The 23,477-nt window shown below is 40.9% G+C and overlaps 1 protein-coding gene across 1 annotated transcript in view; it reads right to left on the bottom strand.

Annotated features, from left to right (window-relative positions):
• Window positions 1-23,173, bottom strand: part of PTPRQ (protein tyrosine phosphatase receptor type Q) — a 199,396-nt gene extending 176,223 nt beyond the window's left edge. Inside the window, exons 1-10 of the mRNA XM_054027278.1 lie at window positions 22,972-23,173; window positions 18,928-19,065; window positions 18,091-18,226; window positions 15,199-15,453; window positions 12,879-13,096; window positions 8,106-8,292; window positions 7,684-7,968; window positions 5,966-6,250; window positions 3,647-3,916; window positions 43-303 (exon numbers count right to left, since the gene is read on the bottom strand). Coding sequence (XP_053883253.1) covers window positions 43-303; window positions 3,647-3,916; window positions 5,966-6,250; window positions 7,684-7,968; window positions 8,106-8,292; window positions 12,879-13,096; window positions 15,199-15,453; window positions 18,091-18,226; window positions 18,928-19,065; window positions 22,972-23,022 — 2,086 coding nt within the window. The 5' untranslated portion in view covers window positions 23,023-23,173. The remainder of the gene's footprint in view (window positions 1-42; window positions 304-3,646; window positions 3,917-5,965; window positions 6,251-7,683; window positions 7,969-8,105; window positions 8,293-12,878; window positions 13,097-15,198; window positions 15,454-18,090; window positions 18,227-18,927; window positions 19,066-22,971) is intronic.
• Between the last annotated feature and the right edge of the window lie 304 nt (window positions 23,174-23,477).

Raw genomic sequence — 23,477 nt, 5'->3', positions numbered from 1 at the left:
TTTAAAGTTGTAATTTAGGAAATTACTTTTTAATTTACTTACATGTTTTTACACCAGGTACGTGATATACGGAGCTTAACGTGTTTCTACTTACTGTAGAAACATAAAAATCATATTCTGTGCCTGGGATCAAGTTTTCAATTGTTACTTTATTATCATTCCTTAAAGCCAGCGTAGCATTAGGTCCTCCTTTGCTTGTAACATATATACCATCAAATACTCCAACATCAGGTATTTGAAGAAATAAAACCACAGAATTACTAGAAATGTCATAAGGGACAATAATCTGAACTGGTTTGGGCTCTGGAACAAGAAAAAATAGAGCAAATGTTAGATGAGTTAACAAAAAGCTGAATGAAAATACAGTAACTCCTCGCTTAACATTGTAGTTATATTCCTGAAAAATGCGACTTTAAGCAAAACAATGTTAAGCGAATCCAATTTCCCCATAAGAATTAATGTAAATGGGGAGGTTAGATTCCAGGGAAATTTTTTTCACCAGACAAAATAAATATATATATTTATACATACTCGATCATAAGCCGGTTCATTTATAAGTTGACCACTGCAAGATGGATAAGTAAAAATGGAAATTTTAATGACCCATTCATAAGCCTACCCTATAATTCAGGGGTCGGCAAACTTTGGCTCCCAGGCCATCAGGATAAGCCACTGGCGGGCTGAGGCAGTTTGTTTACCTCGAGCGTCTGCAGGCATGGAGGTAAACCTAAGTAAACAAAGTGCCCCAGCCCGCCAGCGGCTTACCCTGATGGGCCAAGACAGCAACTGGTGTGAAAATTTTGCCGGGGGGGGAGGAGGAGGAGAGAGAAGCTGGGAGTCAGGGGTTGACCCCCCCCCCACATGACCCCACCCCTAGCCCGGGAACCCCACACTCTCCCCATCCCATCCCTTCCCACCTTAGCTGGGGCGGACCAGGTGAGGATGTCTCTGGCCTGGCCGGAGCTGCTCCGGCAGGCTGGGCAGCGCGGCCGCAGCCTGCTCCGGCGGGCCGGGCCGGGTGGCACGGCCACAGCCTGCCAGCCCCGGAGCTGCAGCTGCTTTGGCGGCTAGGGGGAGAGCAGTGTGGCCAGAAGAGGAGAGACTTTGGTCCCGCCTCTTCCCTTCTGGCTCTGCTGGCTGTGCTGCCTCTCCTTGTTCCCTCTGTTGGGGGGGAGGGGCTGTGTCACACCTCTCCCTCTCTATACCCATTCATAAGCTGACCCCCTTCTCTGATGCTTCCCTTTTTTACTAAAAAAATTCAGCTTATGAACGAGTATATATATATATATATACACACACACACACACACACAGTATAAGTTTTAGACAAACAATTTAATACTGTACATAGCAATGATGATTGTGAAGTTTAGTTGAGGTAGTGAAGTCAGAGGGTTGAAGAGGGTGGGATATTTCCCAGGGAATGCCTTACTGCTAAATGATGAACTAGCACTGGCTGAGCCCTCAAGGGTTAACACATTGTTGTTAATGTAGCCTCACACTCTACAAGGCAGCACAAATCGAGGGAGGGGAGACAACACGGCAGACAGAGACAGAGACACAATCCCTGTGTGAGAGAGAGAGAGCGAGAGAGATGTGCATTGCCCCTTTAAGTACTCTGACCCCACTCTAAGTACACTGCCTTTTTAAGCAGATCAGCAAGTTGAGACAGCAGCTGCTGCCAGCAAGCTCCCTCTGTCCTGAGCCCTGTCGTGTCCCTTCCTCTCCCCCCCTCCCGCTCTATGGAGATGGAGTAAGCAGGGGGGCAGGAGCAGGGGAGAGGGGGACACGCTGACATTAGCCCCCCTACTCCCCTCCTCCCCGCACAGCAAGCAGGAGGCTCCTGGGAGCAGCTCCAAGGCAGAGGGCAGGAGCAGCACATGGCAATGCGGGGGAGGGACAGCTGAACTGCCGGCAATTGAAGGCCTGCTGGGCAGCTGCCGCACAGGGAACTTAGGGGAGCGGGGAGCTGGTAGGGGGGCTGCTGGTCCACCCTGGTTCCAAGCCCCCACCAGCTAGCTCCAACGGGCTGCTCTTTCTGCAAGCAGTGGACAGAGCAGGCGGCTGCCAAAAACGTTATAAGGGAGCATTGCACAACTTTAAACGAGCATGTTTTCTAATTGATCAGCAACATAACGAAACAACATTAACCGAGACGATTTTAAGTGAGGAGTTACTGTAATACAATAAATCTGAAGCAGATTTTCTGGGAAATATGTTCATATGGCATAAAGTGATAGCTACCATAATAAGATACAGTATCACTGAGAAATAAATAAAGAACGAGCTCTCATATAGCATTTTTCATCACTAAATCTCAAAGCACTTTATAAGGGAGGTCAATCTCACAACAGTTTAGTCTACAGAAGATGTCATATTAATTTCCTTTTCATTCATAATTCCAATAAGCAGTGAAGAACCAGTATTTGAAACAAATTTAGACAAATGAACGTATGGATTGTAAAATAAGGAGAGTAAATTCAGTCACAGAAGTGCCAAGTAAGCCTACATTTCACTGGTAAGCGATCTTTACATCTTAGCATTCTTGCCCCACAGCTGGTGCTAGCAGCTGTGAAAAGTACCTTCTGTAATTTCCTGGCCTCTGTAACTGGAATGAGGTATTGGACACCATGCTATGCCCAAAAAATGACAAAAATCTACCAAAAAATACTGTAATCAGTTATATTTAGTGTGATGATGTCATTTTTCAGCTGTCTATATTATACAACCCTATCCCCCTACACCAAGGGTTCTCAAACTGGGGGTCGGGACCCCCCAGGGGTCCATGAGGTTATTATATGGGGGGTCGCGAGATGTCAACCTCTGCCCCAAACCCCGCTTTGCCTCCAGCATTTATAATGGTATTAAATATATAAAAAAAGTGTTTTTTATTTATGGGAGGGGTCGCACTCAGAGGCTTGCTATGTGAAAGGGGTCACCAGTACAAAAGTTTGAGAGCCATTGCCCTACACAAACATACACATATTAAGTGTGAACCTTCCACATTCCTTACATACTTGCTAAAAATCTATATTGTACCAGAACCTTCTCTATCTCCCAGGAAACTAAGTATAACAGAGAAGATCCTTAGGTAAACAATGTGCAGTTTTTACCTCTCGTAAATTATGTGCACTATATTTCTACTTATTAGCCTTTAATTCGTTTCCCTCATCCATTTACATCTTTGTCAACATACTCTTGCTGTAGCAGCCTACATAACTCCTGGCATTTTACTTGGATTAACAGCCTTTCCAATAACAGACCAATATACAGATTATCTAACCCGCACCATTCCTGTATTTTGTCACCCCATTTCAAATCCACAACACACCCAATCTCTTTTCACAGTGGGAGTAAAATGTCCTAGCTGGTCCCCATCTCTCTCACACAACTGCATTCAGTGCTGCCATTGCACGTCTAAGCATGGTTATGATATAATGCTGTACCATTTGCATTGACTTGTGCTATGTAATTCTGATGCTCTTAATTTAAAGACTGTGCCTCTGACAGTTTACATAAATGCATTAATCTCTCAATTTAGGCCCAAGATTGCCAGGCAAAACTACCCTATCTGCCAAATCATTTATGCTAAACAACAATAATAATAATAAAAAAAATCTGTTAATCTTTATAAAATTTTATCTTACTTAGGGTGCATTGAATGGTCTTCAGTTCACTCATATTTCCATTATTCACAGTTGCCACTGCTATTTCATAAGTCATGCCAGGAACTAGATGATTAATCTTAAATCTATCTGTGGTGTTTACTAAAAACTTTACAGTTTCATCCACATCTCTAGTAGGTTTCACTTGAATGTAGGATCCAAGGCCCTCTTGTGGTACCTTCCAGTGAAGAATTACACTCTCTTCTTGCACATCCTCAGGATGAATAACAACATTGCTAGGTGGACTGACAGCTTAAATAAAGACAAAAAATTACAGTGTATAAATACAGGTTAAAGGTATTGTCCGTTTAGTAACCCTTCCTAATGCAATCCTTTGATTTTATGTTTTCTTTTGTGATACTTGGATAAGACACATACATAACCATAGCAAGAGAAACCTCTAAATTTGTACAGTGCTTTAAACAAAAGAGAGGTTATATCAGATTGTACACTCACTTTCTGTAGTTAATGATTTTTAAATTGCATTCTTTCACATAAACTGCAGTTTCTTGTTGTATCTCTCTGTGGTTTTATATTGTAGGATGGGGTGGGCAGGTGGAAACATTAAGGACAAGGCTTGAGGAAGTGGGAAAGATGGGAAGGGGAAGTTGAGCTATCCAGAATGTGTGAAAGGATGAACAGTACTGTGCTCTTTGTTTCTGTGCTGTTGAGTCTCCATATAAATATAGAAAATGGATGGTTTAATGGTGATTGGTATCTGAAAAGTATTATTTATTACTAGTATTTTATTAAAATTGCTCCAGTCATCCTTTGTGACCACCTTTACTCACAATCAGTAGTCCCCTACTCTGCAAGTAGTCCCTTCCATTCCAGTGGAAATAGTTACAGAGTAAAGCACTAAACACTGTGAATGAGGGTATCAAAATCTGACCATTAGTATAATCATTGGTCTATCTTCATGTAGGTCAAATGAGATACTTCTGGGGGGATGGGAATTCCCCCCCAGCTGGGACTCTGTTCTGTTCCCTATACTCTCTCCCCTCTCCTGCTCCCACAGGAACCCCAGGTCTCCCTCGACCCAGGAGTCTCCCCTCTCTTACCAACACAGTGCATGAGCCAGCGCTGCCAGGAATTAAGTTCTCAGCAGACTCTCTGGCACTGCACCGAACAGACTCCCAATATGCCAGGTCGCAACCCCATTTGTCCTGACCATCCCTCTGTCTTGACAGAAGGGTGACCAAGCCAAATTTGAGTGGCATTGTGACCCTGTGCATCAAGTCACAGCGGCACTCACTGAAATTTGGCTCTCCAGCCCCTCCAAGGACTGTCTGGGTCAAATTTCAACTGCATTGCAACCACACAGCCAAAGTAACGTCTGGACTGCTTCCGAAGTAGCTGTCCTGATTTAGTAAGGGGTCGCTGCTTAAAAGTGGTTGAGTCATGGCCCCCCTGTTCCACAGCCTATGGAACTTTGAGCAAGTGTCAAGTGCAAATTGCAAAAAATCCTCCTAATTGGTGCACTGCTCAGCTTTGCTTAAACTTCACATTCATCATGTTTTTATGTTCAAAGCTACACTGGAATACATGGAGATTTAGCCATTTTATTATTATTAAATATATGAGCTGTGTAAATAAATATATATAAACCATTATGAAGTTTATTTAGCAAATATTAACACAAGACACTGGGGAAAAAAGAGGATAGATACACTCCCCACATGGAAAATTAATGAATGATAGAGGCAATTTAGAGAAAGAGAATTTGCCTGGCTTGCCTCCAAACATGTACCAGTAAATCACTACACCTCTACCCCGATATAACGTGACGCGATATAACCCGAATTCAGATATAACGCGGTAAAGCAGCGCTCCAGGGGAGTGGGGCTGCACAGTCCAGTGGATCAAAGCACGTTTGATATATAACGAGGCTTCACCTATAACACGGTAAGATTTTTTGGCTCCCGAGGCAGGGCCGGCTCCAGGGTTTTTGCCGCCCCAAGCGGTGGGGGAAAAAAAAAAAAGCCGCGATCGGCTGTAGCTCCCAGAGGGACCGAGGGACCTGCCGCCGAATTGCCGCCGAAGAGCCCGATGTGCCGCCCCTTCCCCTTGGCCACCCCGAGCACCTGCTTGCTCAGCTGGTGCCTGGAGCCAGCCCTGTCCCAAGGACAGCGTTATATTGGGGTAAAGGTGTACTTATATAGTACCAATTAACAGTAACTTTGTGCTTTCTATTTTCAATTTAAATGGAAAAGATATATATATATATATATATATATATATATATATATATATATATATATATATATATATATATGTATGTATATATATATGTGTAATTACCTGTTGTAATTAATATAGGCTTCTCACTGCAGCTTAGAGATCCCTTTTCTGCTACACTCTGTAAATATATCTTGTACTGATGATACGGCTTGATGTTTCTAATTACCATTGTAGTGGTGCTTTTCTGAACTGGTAATTTCTCCGATGTGTTCACTTCAGTGTCCAAAATAGTGACAAGATAGTGATGAAAAGATGCATTGGAGGAGTTCTCTGGAGGGTCCCACTGTAAATAGATTTCTGTTGATGATACATGTGTAGCCTCTAAACTGTGAGAATGTAATGGCCCTGATGACAAAATTAAAAAAGGAAAATAAGAAAATAGCTTCTGGCAATTTTTTAGTTATTACTTATTAAAGATATAACCAGATAGGCAGGGGTGGGAAGTGGGTGTAGTCTCTCCACCTCAAACACACAAGTCAGCAGACCTGAGCCAGTACAGAGGAGGGAGTAAAATCCACCAGGTATAGGGCTGGTACACCTTACTTCCCTCTGGAGCAATTTGGTTCCTGCTCTGCTCCTAGGGAAATGCAACCATGCCCTGCCCCTTACTCATGATGGTTTACCAGATGCTAATCCAGCCCAAAGCGTCTATCCTTGTTTAATCGCTACAGATTTTAACACCACAGAGATAGGAACTTGAAGGATTTCCCCCTGCAATCAGTTTTCAAAGATCAGACCAAAAGTCTTTTGGTTTGGAATAATCCCAGATTATATGCAGTTGATTCCCTATATAACGATATCCTCTTCTTCTAGCAGTTTAATTATCTCAGTTGTTTCATATATCCAATTTTTACACCTAAAATGTTTATATCTTTAAAAAACCATTTGACTTTACGTTTTGGAACAAAAAATATAATTTCATACTTTTTTGTCTATACTACTTTCAAAAAGAAGGTACAAAATGATTGGATTCAGACAGAAATTAAGTTGTAAAATATGTTCCTCTACTTGTTGTATCATTCTTTGGCAGACTGAGTGGTTTTGAAGTTTTGTTTGTGTCTCTGAAGTAATTTATTCTTAATTAGATTTCTCTTTGACTCACCTTTGATTCAAAGGAATTAATCACCTTTATCCAGTGTTTGCTAGTGTTCACTGGGTGTGTTCAGTTAGATTTTGGTACGACAGTAGATAATTGGGTTATACATTTGTCTCTATTCCATTTAGCTTGCTCCATTGGGTCAAAAATAACTATAGTGTATTTCAAACTGTAAAATTTGTCTTCACTACATAGATATGGATATAGCAATATTTCCAAAAGAAGTCTTTTCCTTGAGAATTAGAACCTGTGCAATTTTATTAAATCATGGTGGTCAAATGGGTGCTTTTTCACCTTTTACTGACAGCCTGGCCCTTACCCTTTTGACTTCAATGGAAGTTCTAGGTGCAGAATGATGATGGGATTGAGGTTTTGAAATATTTTTTAAATCAGAAGTTAAATCTCTGACCTTACAGCTAGTCACATTTTAGCCTGTTTTCTACTTAAGCCCTATGTAAACTCCTCAATCCTTTCACAATCTGTTCCAATAGTGCATTTTAGCTATGGATTAAGATCAAGATTTTGAACACTAAAATCTAGCAGTGTTCATATCCAAGATTTCAGTTCAGCCCATCTCTAATTTTAGCATGTCCATGAACATAAAACATAGTGTCTTAAAAGAAAAAAATATGAAAAAGTGAATGATTGAATGGTTATTATTACTGTATGTTTTGTAACTTACTTGTCTCTACCATCAGAACTGGACTTAAGTTAGTCTGTGCCCCTCTGGGGCTCCTTGCTGATAGTAAAACCCTATAGAGGCGACCAGGAGACAATTGCACAATTGTTGTGTGTGTTGTATTTAGAGGCAAGCGCTCAAAATGTTGTTCTGAATCATCAAAATAGTATTTAATTATAAGTTCAAATCCTGATTTAAGCCAGTCATTCAACTCACTCCAAACAAACACAGCTTCGGTTGTTTTGATGTCTTGCACGTTAAACACAAAGTTTTCTGGTACAGAAGGTACTGAAAAAGAACACCAAAAATTTAGAATAATTGATAAATATAAAGGCTGATTTTTCTAAAATTAACATCATTAATGTAGTTTTATGGGGAAAAAACACCTTCAGATAAATGTAAAAGACTGAAAGAAATATAGTTACATTCATATTCGCAAATATATGGCAAAGATATATAGCAGAAAAATCCTGTGAAGAAATAGTTTGGACCAGTTGGATTTTGCTGAAAAGCACAGCAATCAGTTTCATTCTCTAGTATCAAGGACAAGGACGAGATCTCAGCTTTTCCAAGATAAGGAGATCCATCTGTCCACAAAAAGTGACCTTCTTCCTGCAATAAACAAAAAATACAGGAAATATTTTTTTAAAGTTATGCCGCTGAATTATTACCATTCATCTTTTCTACAATATAGCTGACATATCTTGAACAGTTGGTATTTACATCTTGCACTTATTTGCACAAATTATTTATGTGGGACATTTTGAATTATTAAACTATATAACCCTAACTATGGTGTTGCCACTCCACCATAACTATGATGGAAAACATCTTGCTAGAAATTATATTTTATGATAAAAGCTACATGAGGCTAATGTAGAGGGATCAATAATTTAAAAAAATCCTCTAATAATCCTAGTAATATTTATGAAGAAACTTAAAAAGTGTTGTATATCACAGAAAAAAAATTAATGGTGATCACCTGCTCATAGTTAGTTTTGTTGAAAAAGTTATATCTCATTTCTGGAAATGATACTGGGTAGTCAATCATTTGAACAAATTCAGGAAAAAAAAATTTATCCTGCAAGCTTGCCTACTGTAAACAAGACTTTGAGGACATTTAAAGCAAATGAAATTGTTTTTCTGGGGCCAGTAATGTTCTCAGTTCATATCACAACATGATACTGTTGCTTTCATTGCAATGCTCAATGTTTCCATTTGGCTGTGGTTTAAAGCAGGGGTTGGCAACCTCTGGCACACGGCTCGCCAGGGTAAGCACCCTGGCGGGTCGGGCCAGTTTGTTTACCTGCCGCATCCACAGGTTCGGCCGATCGCAGCTCCCACTGGCCGCGGTTTGCTGCTCCAGGCCAATGGAGACTGCGGGAAGCAGCGCGGGCTGAGGGATGTGCTGGCCGCGACTACCCACTGCCCCCATTGGCCTGGAGCAGCGAACCGCGGCCAGTGGGAGCCATGATCGCCCTAACCTGTGGCAGGTAATAAAAAATATGGTGGGTTTTTTTAATCTTTTTATTTTAGGGGGACTAACTCATGATTTTTGAACATTTGAGGTTGACAATACTATAAATACAGTTTTTCTAAATTTCTCAGAGTTCATATGACAAACTAATTGCACTAGTAACACACAAAAATCTGCATACTGTTTGTACAGTGTAAAGACACAAAGTATCTGGGAAGAAAGATCAGTAAGGTGCTTGAAAATCAAACAGGTTCATTATTATCTCTTACCATTCTGAAAAGAAATTACTCATCTAGTTCATTAAACTGACCAGACTCCCACAAATGGAGAAATGCTTGGAAAGATAATATAAACAGCTGGTTAACTGTCAAATTCCAAACTGATAATTAACTCTTTCCTTGTGTAAACAGAGTTGATGAAGTAAAATTCAAATACTTCTTCACAATATGTAGTAGATATGGAAATAACATTTACGGTATTTGTCTTGTGGAATACCTTTGTCTTTTATGGCATTTTTAAAATGACATTCTGCCTATAGTACCAAGATAACTTCAATTAACTTCAGCATTCTAAGAAAAATTGTACTTCTTTGTACAGTTATATATGTAAAACAGAAAATAACATTACATGAAGAACACTTCATTAATGTACATTAAAGTTTCATATTCAAATATAAAGACACTAGACAGTGATGTTAGTTTCACATAGTAACATTAACTCATCCACACTGCTCATTATTATTATCATTTACAGAATGACAATGTGCACGGTGCTGCACAGACAAAAGACAACACACCTCCCCAAGAAATTTATGATTTTTACTGTATTTTATTTACATATATATTTGGTCACCTAATGTGAATGATACTGACCCGCACAGTAAAGCACTTGAGATCTACTGATGAAAGCACTATATAAGAGCTAGGTATTAATTATTATTATTATTATGAGTAATAGTAATTGAAAATTGTATACACAGGAGAATTAATGTTACTATGAGAACCTTACCTTTCCTTACTTTTTTGTGTTTAAATATGTAACATCAACATTGCACTAATGTTTTTTTTGCTTTTGGGCCCAAATCCCCTCACCCAGCACAGGTTTTTATTGTTCTCAATTTGCATGTTATCTTGCTCTGACATTGTTTGTGCACATCTACTACATTATTTAACAATGTTCGCCAAAAAGAAATTCTGTGTCTATGAAATGGTGTCCAGTTAAAAATAAAAACTACTTAGGTGCTATTTTATTATTAGATTTTTATAGATAATGTTTTAAAACAATAAATAAATAATACAAAGTATTTTGACTCTAAATAAAAACAGATCCAAGACTCTTCTCAATTAAGTCCAAAACCAGTTTTCTTATTCTCAAAGAAATACAACATGCCTCAAACAAGAAGAAAACAAATCAAAAATCCCAGAACTCCTCCAAATCATTTTATTTTTACACAAAGCAAGCTTCGGCCCAGCCTACACACACTGGCTCCCAAACCTCTGGCAAAATGGCTTCTACAAAAGCTATGTTCTTTGGCTTCCTGCAGAAAATCACTTCCAACCTGGCACCCCAGTAACCTTCCTCAAGGGGGGGTTCCACACTTCAGAAGGCGGAAGTGAGTAATTTAATATTATCCAGTCACCCTAACAAGGCCTGCTATAAAGGGGCGAGTTCAGAGAAGGAAAGGATGGCAGAAAGGCCTGTGACAACAAAGGGGTGACTTCCCTGCACCAGGCTGCCTATACAAACACAGCCAAGACACTGAAGCAGTCTGCTAAGTGAGGGCCCAAGAACTGCCCTGACGGAGGGCAAGCTAAGGAGGGCCAGTCAGGAACAACAAAGACCTCTCAAAAGCCCACACCAGGAGCTCGTGGCAGGGAGACAGGGAAATAATTTTACAGTGTCCAGCTCCTACCTCCTCCCTCTCTTGGTCTATCCACATACCCACATTGCAGAGCCCCAGCCTTGCTTGAGACCTTGCAGCTCTGTGTTCTTGGGGAACCAGGGCACAGTCCCCAGCCTGATTGACGCACGAAAGACCTCCCCCCCCTCCCCCGCCAGCCTCTGCTTGAACCAAAGCCAATCAGAAGAAAGACTTACAAAAAACAATGAAAAGGCAGGGAGAGACACACCTAAACCCCTCTGGACAAGGGTGACAGGATTAAGGAAACTCCCCTAGCCTCATTTGCATCGGAGATGGGACAGGAAGGCATCCCTATTAGCATAGGGTTACCATACGTCCAGATTTTCCCGGACATGTCCGGCTTTTGGGGGCTCAAATCCCCGTCCGGGGGGAAATCCCCAAAAGCCGGGCATGTCCGGGAAAATCGGGAGGGAGGGAGGGCTCGGCCGGGGCCTCTTTGGCCGGGGCCGGGCCGGGGTCGCGGGGCCGGGGGCATGGTGCCGGGCCGGGAGCCGGGCCGGGCGCGCGGTGCCGGGCCGGGCTGGGCGCGGGGCCAGGCGGGGGGCCGGGGGCGCGGTGCCGGGCCGGGGGCCGGGAGCCGGTCCGGGCCCGCGGGGCTGGGCTGCCAGGGGGTGCGCTGGGCCGCGGGGCCGGGCCGCCGTGGGGTGCGCTGGGCCGCGGGGCTGGGATCCGGGGGGTGCACTGGGCCGCAGGGCCGGGCCGCCGGGGGGGTGCGCTGGGCCGCGGGGCCGGGAGCCGGGGGGTGCGCTGGGCCGCGGGGCCGGGAGCCGGGGGGTGCGCCGGGCCGCCGGGGGCCGGCAGTGCTGGGCGGGCCGGGGGTGGTCAGCCAGGGGCCGGGGCCGGCACCCCAGGGCCCGAGCCGACCCAGGCTGGAGCCGCCGGGGGGGCCAGCCTGGGCCGTGCCTCCTCCCCCCACACCCCCCCTTACCTGCTTCAGGCTTCCCGCGAATTAAATGTTCGCGGGAAGCAGGGGAGGGGGCAGAGACTTTGGGGAGGGGGCGGAGTTGGGGTGGGAGCGTGGGCGGGGCTGGGGGCGGGGCCCCGTGGAGTGTCCTCCTTTCGGAGGCACAAAATATGGTAACCCTATATTAGCATACAGAATGTAGAACAGAGATTCCAAGACAAGAACCGCACGGAACTCTAGGACCAGAAAAGCAGGGAAGCACTGCATGATGGGGAATCTCTGCTCAAGATGTTAATGAACCCACGCCTGCACACACCCAGCTCAGCAGTTATCAGACCAATTCTAGTAATAAATTATTTTATTGGCAACCAAAACACTGAAGCTGCCTAATTGCATTGTGAGCTCCCTTAAAGGAACACTGCCCTGATCAGTTCCTATTGTCTAGCCTGAACAAAACAACTTTGGTGTACTCCCTTGAACCATCAGTTTACCCAGAACCAAATCTAATGTTCTCCCTTGAAACATTGTTCTTTCCCTACAAAAACCCCTACCCACGCTCAAGTAAGTGCTCCGATGGCTGGATACAAAATCTGCATCAGTTCCATTGGGACTTCATCTTCTCCTGACTGATCGTGCTGGGGGCTCTGCCTGTCTCCAGCACTCTGGACCCACAGCTACCACCACCATCTGGGACCCCTAATTTATTTGCAGAATAGGCAATATCCTACTAATCACCACTCAAAGTAATAACCAATGGGAATGAGTGTTTTTATTTAAAAATCAACCTACTATAGTAAGTTTTAAATCTACAGAAATTTGATTATACATATTAAAGTTCTCCTGATAAAGAAAAATCTATTTTAATAGGGAAATAACAAAAGATCAAATATACTTACCTTCATGTCATTAAGACCTGTCCATAACATGATTATTTGATTGACTGTCTGGAGGTAAGAAGATATAAATATATGTTCTTCTTCATTCTGTATGTCAACAAGGTGTGCCCCTATTGCAGACAATTCACAGATTTGTTGTGCCATACTCCATGGCTTGCTTGATTTGCTCATTTTATAGCAGCTGCCTTTGAATGCCAGCCATCCTTGTGAACACAGACCTATGGGTGAACAAATACATTATTTCCAAAAAGTTCTCTACCAGTAATGATGATGTTCCATTTAATAAATCTTAAACAAGTCTATTAAGTATGATGACGTTTAATTAAAATTAACAATATTGCCAACCTCAGTCATTCAAGAATCATGAATTAGCCACCCCATAGCATAAGATTGCCATACATTAAAAAAAAATGTTTTGCCTTCTTTTTTATTTGCCTCCTGGTTCTGAGACTTTAGAATGCACGCAAATCATGTTTTCTAGCTTTTGTCCATAACCATGATGATTAGAAACTTTTTTTAATGAAAGCTGAGATTTTCTTGCAGTCTCAGGATTCCAGCAACTGGGGCTTTAAGAAAACCCGCCAAATATTATGAGACTCATAATAAAATTGCGAGAGGTATCAACACTGAAAATATGTACTATCTTTATTCCTTAAATTTTCTGCAACTAATAGGAATATTACAACGTTTTATCAATTATTCAGTAACGTGATTGAGCTAAAATTGAATTTGTTCAGTTAAATAAGGAATTATTATGTGTTATTAGACTTCTCCAGGAAAGATATTCATTGGTTTCTAAAGATACATATTTAAAGGTTTTAAAAATTGCTAACATGTATTTATTGTACACAGTGTATTGGGTTTGGACTTATGTTTATTTAAACATATTTAATTTTTCCTTTTGTGCTGCTAAATAAACGTTTTTTAAAATTTTAAATAGTAACACCAGATTATTAAATTAAAGGAATGGTGCCAGCCAATCAAATAGTAGCTCCTGTAGAGTCCTGTTTCATTCAAAGCATGCCTGACAAAATACTCATGTCCACTACTTAGCTAGGTTAGCCATGCATGCATGTGCAATGTAATCTACATCCTCTCTGAATGTTGGCATACAGTGCTACAAGATTTTAGCAAACAACATGTCAGAAACCATATTGCGTAATTCCACAGCCAATAGCTGACCTATTAAGCCAAAGTGCCTCAAAGCACTTGGCAAAATTGGGTAAACATGGGTAGTTCAATATTTCAATAGATTTAAGTCAATTTGCATGAGAGGCACTGTGCTCTAATCACAGATTAAGGATGTGTTTCCAGGTCTGCCACAAGCTTCCTATGAATTCTTCTGCAAGTCACTTTCTGATATTCTTTTATGCCCATCTAGAAAAATGAATCTTTGCATATTCATAAGCTAGGGGAAAAAAATTTGTGAGATATGCAGGAGGAATTGTCATTTTATCAAATTATGGTGGTTTTATTCAACTTTCAGAAAGTACCCCTGGCCAGGTTGGAGGTTGACAAAAGTAATAGTCTTGGTCACCATGTTTTTCTCTCCTGCAGTTTCAATGACAGAGAACCAAATCTAATTTTCAAATAATGGCAATTCCTTAAAAGCCTTACTATTCCTGCACTTGACATGGGTCTTGCATGACCCAACAACAAAATCTACCCGTTTCAAAAACTGTGATTGTGTTGAATTTGTCTTAAATATTTAAGTCTTTGGTTCAAGTACTGCAAACTGATGCATATGCCTGGACCCTCAATACCCATGCAAAGCCCCACTGAAGTCAATGGGATCATTTGGACACAGGAGATCCACCTGTGCAGATCACGTTACAAGATCAGTACTTTAGATTGTAAGGTTATTAGGTCTTCAGCATGCATATGCTATGACGAGACTAGTGCCCCTCCAGGATATCAGCATATCATAATGTTATTTTAACTCGATGGATTGATCACAGGTTGCTTCAAATCTAACATCTCAACATCTGAAATTCAAACTAGGTTGCTTTGTTGAAATTGGTCAAATCAGTCAGTTTCTATTCTTTGAACTATTTCTCCTAGTTTTTTGGAAAGCAAACACAAAAGGGATTTAAGAAAGGCTAAAATTTATTTAAAATCCTGCGAAATGTTGAGGCTGAGAGCCTCCTGCATGCTGCGAAGTGCCTTCTGCTCCCACTGTTGTCAATGGATGCCACTACAGGGACTAAGGACTTTACAGTACTGCTGAGTACATATAATTCTTTTTGAAATTTTCTCTTAAAGTAAAGTAATCAGTGTCATCTTTCTAATCTTTGTGATCATGATAAACTAGAGTATATACCTGTTTCAACTTGAATATCCATTGCTTGAAACATATTTATAAATTCAAGGTGCAGCTGTTTAAATTCAAATGTAAAAGTATACAAGGTTGCAGGTATCAAATTATCCCACTCAGAGAAGACATCGTTTTGTTGTATAATCCGCCAAGTGTTATTCAGTGCAACTGAAACTGAAAATTCACTGGCTAATATACTCCAGTTAAAAGATACTGTAGTACTTGTCACAAGTGCTTTGATGTTGTTGCCTGAAATTCCACCTAACAGAGCAAAGAAATTTAGATTATTTACCTTTACAATAATTGATTAATAAGTACAATATGTACATATATATGTTAATTTTTATGCACTGTATAAGAAGCAAGTGTATTTCAGGAAGGGATGAGGGACACACTACAATTAAAACAAAAATGTATTTCCTGTTTAGCTGCAACTTAGAAACTATTTCAGTGTGCAATTCCACGCATCCTTGCTCTGGTTGATCTTTAACAGTATGTAAATATAAAATTGAAATAATCACTGTATTCAGTAGAAAGAAATGCAAATAAACTTAGAAAGCTTATAAATAAACATAGTGTGAGTGTAAAGGTGTAAATTCTGTAATGCAGCTTGGTTCAATATTCATTAATAACGTATATTGGCCAAGTGCACAAACATAGTAGCAGCACAATCCTGAGAAATGCTGCCAAGTGCCCTCTGCTCCCACTATTGTCAATGGATGCCACCACAGGGACTCAGGACTTCACAGGTTTAGGCCACAGATCTAAATTTAAATCCTGATTATGGTCTTTCATTTCCAGGTTGGCAAGATATTGGAATGTCTTAGAGGTAAGGCTTTAGAGAGAGAGGCTTTTAAAAGCACCTAAGGGATTTAGAAGCACAACTCCCATTGATTTTAAAAATCAATGTGCTCCTAAATTCTTTAGGACCTTTTCAAAATGTCCCTCTTAAACTCAAGAGGTGCAATCTATTCTTGCTACTACTGCTGCTGCTGAAGCCCCAAATGACAAATATGGATGGTGACCATGACCTATTATGAAATTGAAATTAAAGCCATGAGTACTAGTTGATCGAACAATGATATTACTGCTTAGACCATGGTTTCTTTTAGGGTTCACTGGGGGACAGTCAGAAAGAAAAATCAGTCAAACATTCCATAGGGTTGAGGGCCTCATGATTAGAGCTGAGTGAATTTTTTTGGACAAATAGCTGATCCACCATGCAGCTTCAGGTTGACCAAAACTATTTGTGAACTCAGGCCAAATGTTTCAGCCAAGGGAAAAAAAATATTTTTTTTTAAGTCAAATGTTGTTTTGACAGTTTTGAACTGAAATCTTTTGATTTTGAAATGACATTTTGTTTCAAAGTTTAAACAAACAAAATTTACACCAAAAATTTTGTTTTGGGTTTAACAAACCATTTCATTCAACCTGAAATGATTATTTTCCCTGATTTTAATTTCCGCAAGAAAAATAAAAAATGTCCTTTATGGGTTGACTCAAAAAAAATTTTTTTTTCATTTGAACTGAAAAATCAATTATCTGTTCAGCTATACTCATGATACCTTAATAATTCTTTGCAATTAGGGTGAAATTCAACCCAGGCAGAGTCACCACTTATTACCCATTTTAGGGTTTAAATGAAGTTAACTATTGCCATAATACTTCATGCAGGCCCTCTGCACTAGGGTGAATCAGGGCTGCCGGGCCGGGGGGATGGGCCAAGTGGGGCAATTTGCCCCAGGTCCTGGGCCCTGCAAGGGCCCCCACGAGAATATAGTATTGCAACTTTTTTTTTAATGGAAGGGGCCCCTGAAATTGCTTTGCCCCAGGCCCCCTGAATCCTCTGGGCAGCCCTGGGGTGAATTACACCTCTACAAAACCTACTTTCCTCCCAAGGTCTCCAAGAGCTTTATAAATATGAATTAATCAAGATTCACAAAATCCCTATGAAATAGTTAAGGAAATGCTGCCTATGCATGCACCTACGCTGAAGAAAAAAAACAGCAGCAGCGAGGCACAGCCTGGGTCAACTGAGGGCTCTGAGACCCGGTTAGGGCAAAGGATCACAAAGCCCAGGCTCCAGCCCTACACTGCTATTTTTAGCTCCATGGTGCGAGCTTGAGTTGACCCAGGCTCTAGACTTGTTGCCTCTGGGGTTTTGTTTGTTTGTTTGCAGTGTAGATGTACCTAAGGGTCAGATTCGCTTCCCAAATCTGGCACCTTGCACCACTCAGTCAGCATACAGGCTGCAATCTGACTGTAGTTGGCCTCTGAGAATTCCCCTTGTTGTGGAGGAGCTATTATCTGGCCTAATGCCACAAGCAGTTCCCTGCTGAATTCCCCTGCCTCCCCATCCCTAACACACACACTCCTGTGCTAAAAATCTGGCCCAATAAGTCTGGTCCCCAATTCTTCATTCTAACCACTAGCCCACAATCACCTTCTCCTCTCCTCCATTCTAGATGAAGGGTTGTCAACATAAAAACAAACAAACCCAAGTACAATATTTAATTTCAATTTTTACTGTAAATATATTACACCTTAAACTGGTCTAAAATGGCAAGACTATCAATAACTTTGCAGTTGGATCACTTCTCCCAGGGAAGAACATCTCAGCCACAAGTAAAAAAAAATTAAATAAAATAAAATAATAAAAATCACAAGAGCACTGTTTTTGCACTTTGTTGGTTAACTTGATCATTACAATACCCAACAAGTTATTGTGAAGATGGTCTTCCTTTAAATCAGGGGTGAAATCCTGGCTCCATTGAAGTTCATTGAAAAACTTCCATTGACTGTAATGATTCCTGAGCTCATTCCCTATCTTTTTCTTTTATCTTCAATAACAAATTGATAATAAAAATGCCAAAAAGTATTTTATGTTCTATTACTTACACGTCTTAAATGACTTTACACCTAAAATTGCCCCATTCTTTATTGACTCTATTGTGACGTCATATTTCTTTCCTTCTTCTAGCAGAATTATGGAATTCAGAGGATTTTGCACAACTGAAGAAATGTTTTCTACAATCTGAAATTTAAAAGAATTTCTTGATGTAATGAGTAATGAACGTAATACAAAAGAGAATTAATAAAAATCATCTCTAGTGTAAACGGTGTACCTGCATTTTAAAAAAGGATATTAATCAAATATAGCAGCACGTCAAACTATTTCCTTTCAATTCAACTATTAAATATTCAACAAATATTTATAACAAAAATATTTATGGTTGTTTTGAGTCTTTAAAGCCCAACCTTGTATTGGGGGGAAGGGGGAGAGGGAAGGATGACTTGTGTTCTGCCCAGATGGGAGCTCCAGAAGGCATGTACGAAATAATGTCTCCTAGATTGAGCACCAGGAAGCATAGCAACTGTACCCTTTTAGGAGAGCTTAGCGTCAAATGGCAGCATTAGCCTCACACAGCCCTTGACACAGCAAAGCACTTATGCACATGCTTAACTTTAAGCAAATGCTTAAGTCTATTCCTATTCAGCAAAGCACTTAAAGTGCATGCTTGAATCCCATTGGCTTCAATGGAGCTCCATGTGGGCACATGAAGTCAATTGAGGAATTGGGGATTAATTTTTCTAAACTTTCACTCAATCGATTAAACTATGTCACTTTCATCTCTTTTATTAAAAAACAAAGGCCATTTTCTATTGGCACTTAAAATTTAAATAAACAGACAACTATTTACAGCTCAGAATTATGAAATACTATACATAGTTTACTTTTTCATGGAAGTCATCTGTAAGCTTATATGTTACAACATAAAAATCTGGTTTTTCTCCTTTGGGGAACTCAGACCACGCCACCGAAACTGCTCTAGTGGATTTTTTCACTTGGTCACAATCTAGACTCTTTGAAACCTGCAATACAAAAGTACACAAAATGTATTTCAACAGAACATGCAGTAGAAGAAAAGCAAATTTGAGGAAATGATTAAACTCTGTCTATAGTTACTTGTTCTGTTTACATACTGCCATTTACAGCCCAAAACTGCCAGCCCAACTGCGAAGTCCTTAGAAGCTCCATAATATTCATAGGTTCTGCAGATACAGATACTAATGTCTTCCCTTCATCTCAGATGTAGCTAAGTAATATCAGCTGTGGCCCAAACCCACTCCATTGTCAGGAATGCAGTCTGTGATTCCAGTATGGCAATCATCATCATAGGAATTCAGGCAGGGAATGCATTCACAGAGTGCTCCCTAAGACCTGGTCGTCCACGACAAGGGTAGGTCGAATTTAGCCACGTTTGGTCGGTTTTATAATAAATGCATCTACACAACCAACCCCGTTCTGCTGACCTAAAGGGCTCTTAAAATCAACTGCTGTACTCCTCCCCGACGAGAGAAGTAGCGCTAAAATCGACCTTCCTGGGTTGAATTTGGGGGGTACTGTACACACAACGCTGTGCAATTCAATGGTATCCCATTGCTCCAATGTGACCGCTCTGGACAGCACTTTCAATTCCGATGCACTAGCCAGGTACACAGGAAAAGCACCGGGAACTTTTGAATTTCATTTCCTGTTTGGTCAGTGTGGCAAGCTCAGCCGAACAGGTGACCAGGCAGTCCCAGAATTGCAAATGAGCTCCAGTATGAAGCGAATGGGATACACTGGATCTGACTGCTGTATGGGGAGAAGAATCTGTGCAGGCAGAACTCTGATCCAGCAGAAGAAATGCTAATATATATGCCAAAAATCACACAGGGCATGGTGGACAGAGGCTACACCAGGGACACACAGCAGTGCCAAGTGAAAATGAAGGAGCCCAGGCAAGCCTACCAAAAGACAAAGGAGGCAAACGGTCGCTTCAGGTCAGAGCCCCAGACATGCCGCTTCTATGATCAGCTGTAAGCCATTGTAGGAGGAACCCTACCAGTACCCCAACACTCTCCATGGACTCCTGCAAGGCGGCAGCCTCATGCAACATGGATGAGGAAGAAGAGGAGGAGGAGGAGAACAGCAGGCAAGCGGAGAATCTGTTCTCCCCGACAGCCAGGACCTTTTCATCACCCTGGACCAATACCCAGGGCATATTGTTCCCAGAACCAGAAGGCGGAGAAGGCACCTCTGGTGAGTGCACGTTTGTAATGACACTACAGGGGTTAAAAGCAATTGTGTTTAATGTTTGATTTGCTCTGAACAATTGGGATGCATTCACGGCCAGTACAGCTACTGGAATAGTTTGTTAACGTGTCTGGGGATGGAGCGGGAATCCTCCAGGGACATCTCCGTGAAGCTCTCCTGGAGATACTCTGAAAGCCTTTGCAGAAGGTTTCTGGGGAGAGCTGCCTTATTTCGTCCTCCATAGTAGGACGCTTTACCACGCCAAGCCAGTAGCAAGTGGTCTGGAATCATTGCAGCACAAAGCACGGCAGCGAATGGTCCTAGGTTTTGGTCACATTCATGCAACATTTGGTCTTTATCTTTCTGGTCAGCCTCAGGAGAGTGATATCATTCATGGTCACCTGATTGAAATAGGGGAAGTTTTATAAGGGAAGAGTAATCCCCTCTGTTTGAGTACATTGGTACTCATCCAGGGAATAATTTTTAAAGGCACTGCACATTATGAGGAAAAGGAGAGAGCTCCTTCATGAAGCTTAGATGGGAGATTGGGAGAGCTTCATGGAGCCAAAATTCCATTCCGAAACAGCAAGTCTCTGCTACTTGAAGTCTCTAAACCACAGGATTTGGGGACTTCAACAGCAGAGTCAAGGGAAAGGGTTGGGACGGCTTTGTGGCCTGCATCATGCGGGAGGTCAGACTAGATGATCATAATGGTCCCTTCTGACCTTAAAGTCTATGAGTCTATGAGAAGTCTTGAGAGGGAAAGAAGAGGCAACACTGCTTAACTCAAGAAAATTGTCCTCAACAGAAATGTGTGAAGCTGGGCAAAAAATGAAAAAAAAATGTATTTGAAATTATACTATGAAATTAATCAAATAAATTGAGCAGCTAATATTATTCTGCCGGCTGAAATAATGAGGGTAGGGTTTACTACTGTCTCCAAACCAGCAATGTGGAGTAGTAGGGTTAATATCCCTCTGCCTAGGTCAGTGCTGAGAAGAGAGATCCAGTTCCTTTTAAGTTTTGCTGGTTTTGTTTAAATATGATCCTTGGGACCTGAGCTCCAAACTTCCCAGATTCCCTGGCTCCCACACTCAGAACATAGTACAGAGTTTACTTTATCCTTAGTAAGCAGCCCAGCCTCTGCACGCCTAGAATCAGGAACAGAAGTGTATATGAAGTGGGGAACTAGCTTACCTCTGCTGACCTTCTCGCCCACCCTACCTGTGAAGAGCTGTTCTTATGATGGAAACTGAATAATTTTAAGATACAAATATTTTACTCCTATTATTATAATGATACATTTGTTCTTATAGGACTTTGGTTACACCCATTGAGGAAAACAGGGCCCTGCTGATTTTGGGTCTGACCTGGAACCAAAAACATAGGGGTTGGTTTAGTATTTGGAGATACAAATCTGAACCATATGTCTGAAATTCTAAGGAATTTGGGCCTGAGCTGCCAGTCTCTATATTAGATATAATACAGGTTAGGGTTATTTAAAGATTTCAGCACTTTACCTGTTTATATTTCCATTTACCTTGAATGGAATACTAGAAACAAAAACCCAAAATGTAGCTCAAAAAAGTCATAGCCTGAATTAGTAGCAACCATTCTACTCCACAATAAAAGCTAAATCTAAAATTTCTGATTGTATTATGTGATGTTATATTGCAAAGTGATGCATTGTAGTAAAAACTGAACACAAAATATAAAAGGATAAGTTTTCCATATAGCTTTGCCCTTTGTGAATACATCATGATATGGTACTCAGTTTACTGTTTTAGGGTCATTTGTTATGTCTAATGCCAAACTGACATGACTATGTAAATCTTCTAAGATCTTAATAACAATTCACATTCAAAGTTTAGTTTACATTTCACAAGAATGGTGCAAGCCTCTTCCTGGGAGCCAAGGAACTCACATTACACTGACATATGTGCCATAAACAGTAGGGTTCACTGATAAGTTAAAGATATGCTCAGGAAAAGAATAATAGGCTTTAAAATTATACTTGTACAGCAAGCTGGAGAACTGCAGAAATTTACACTGAAAATAATGTAGTGAAAGTTCTTCATTCTGAACAGAAGAAAATCGGCTTTGAAATGTAACAAGCAACTCATATTTGCTTTCCATTCCAACTTTTGCTCTTGTTTTTGATCTAACTATGTATATTTGCTCACTACAGTTGTAGGAAGCCACCATGCAAAATAGAGCACAGCATCTGACAGTATCAATTAAAATGGAAAACCTACCAAAAATCACTTAATTCTTCAAATTTACAAATGTATTCAGATATTCTGCCATGCACAACTTGTGAGCATAAAGGGACTTCAGCTTATAATTTTCCTTCTACTTCTTTTTCCAAAAACTATTTTCAAGACATTGAATCTCATTTAGGGCCTTATCCGAAGTCCACTGAAGTCAATGGGAGCCTTTAAATTGACAACAAAGGGTTTAGGCACAAGTCCTTACACTCCATTTTCACCACCTACCTACCTACCATAGGACCCAAACACGTTTCCACTAAAGTAAAAGGTAAGCTTTCATTGACTTCAACAGCAGCAAGGTTGGAACCACAGAGTGGTTACTATACATTACAATTTATTGTGATGGTTAGAATGACAAAAAAGAGCCTAACCGGTAACCATAACTTTGTATACTTCAATTAAAACATCAAAGAAGAAAAGATTTCTTACCTGAAATATATATTCTAACAGCAGCAGCAGGAGAAGATTTGTTTTGTCCATATGGAATCCCAGTGTCTATTATGTGTCTGAATCTTAACAGCTTCAAACCAAAATTATGTTGGAATATTTTAAGATAAAATGAGGAGGAAATTAAGATAATGAACATGCATGTTAACACTTTATATTGATATAACTGAAGTTCAATACTATTCTAGATTTACCCTCCTTCGCTATGGGACTGGCTCTTCTAGCCTAATGAACTCAATGACAGACTCTTATAGACTTCAATGAGCTCTGGCTCAGTCTCCTCCTTCTTACACAGCAAAATTCTCAACTTCAAAATGATGTTTATCCTTTGCCTAAATAATGATTACAGGACCAGACATTATATTGGATACATCCAGGACCAGCTGTGGTTTGTTTCACTCCCACAAGGGTAATTTTAATGAGTCTACACGTATAAACAGGATTTGGCCCCAGATTTAGGGCCTGATCCAAACCCCAGTGAAGTCAGT

The sequence above is a fragment of the Malaclemys terrapin genome, chromosome 1 (assembly GCF_027887155.1).
Source record: "Malaclemys terrapin pileata isolate rMalTer1 chromosome 1, rMalTer1.hap1, whole genome shotgun sequence".
Lineage (NCBI taxonomy): Eukaryota > Metazoa > Chordata > Testudines > Emydidae > Malaclemys > Malaclemys terrapin.
This window is presented reverse-complemented; position numbering and strand designations above follow the sequence as displayed.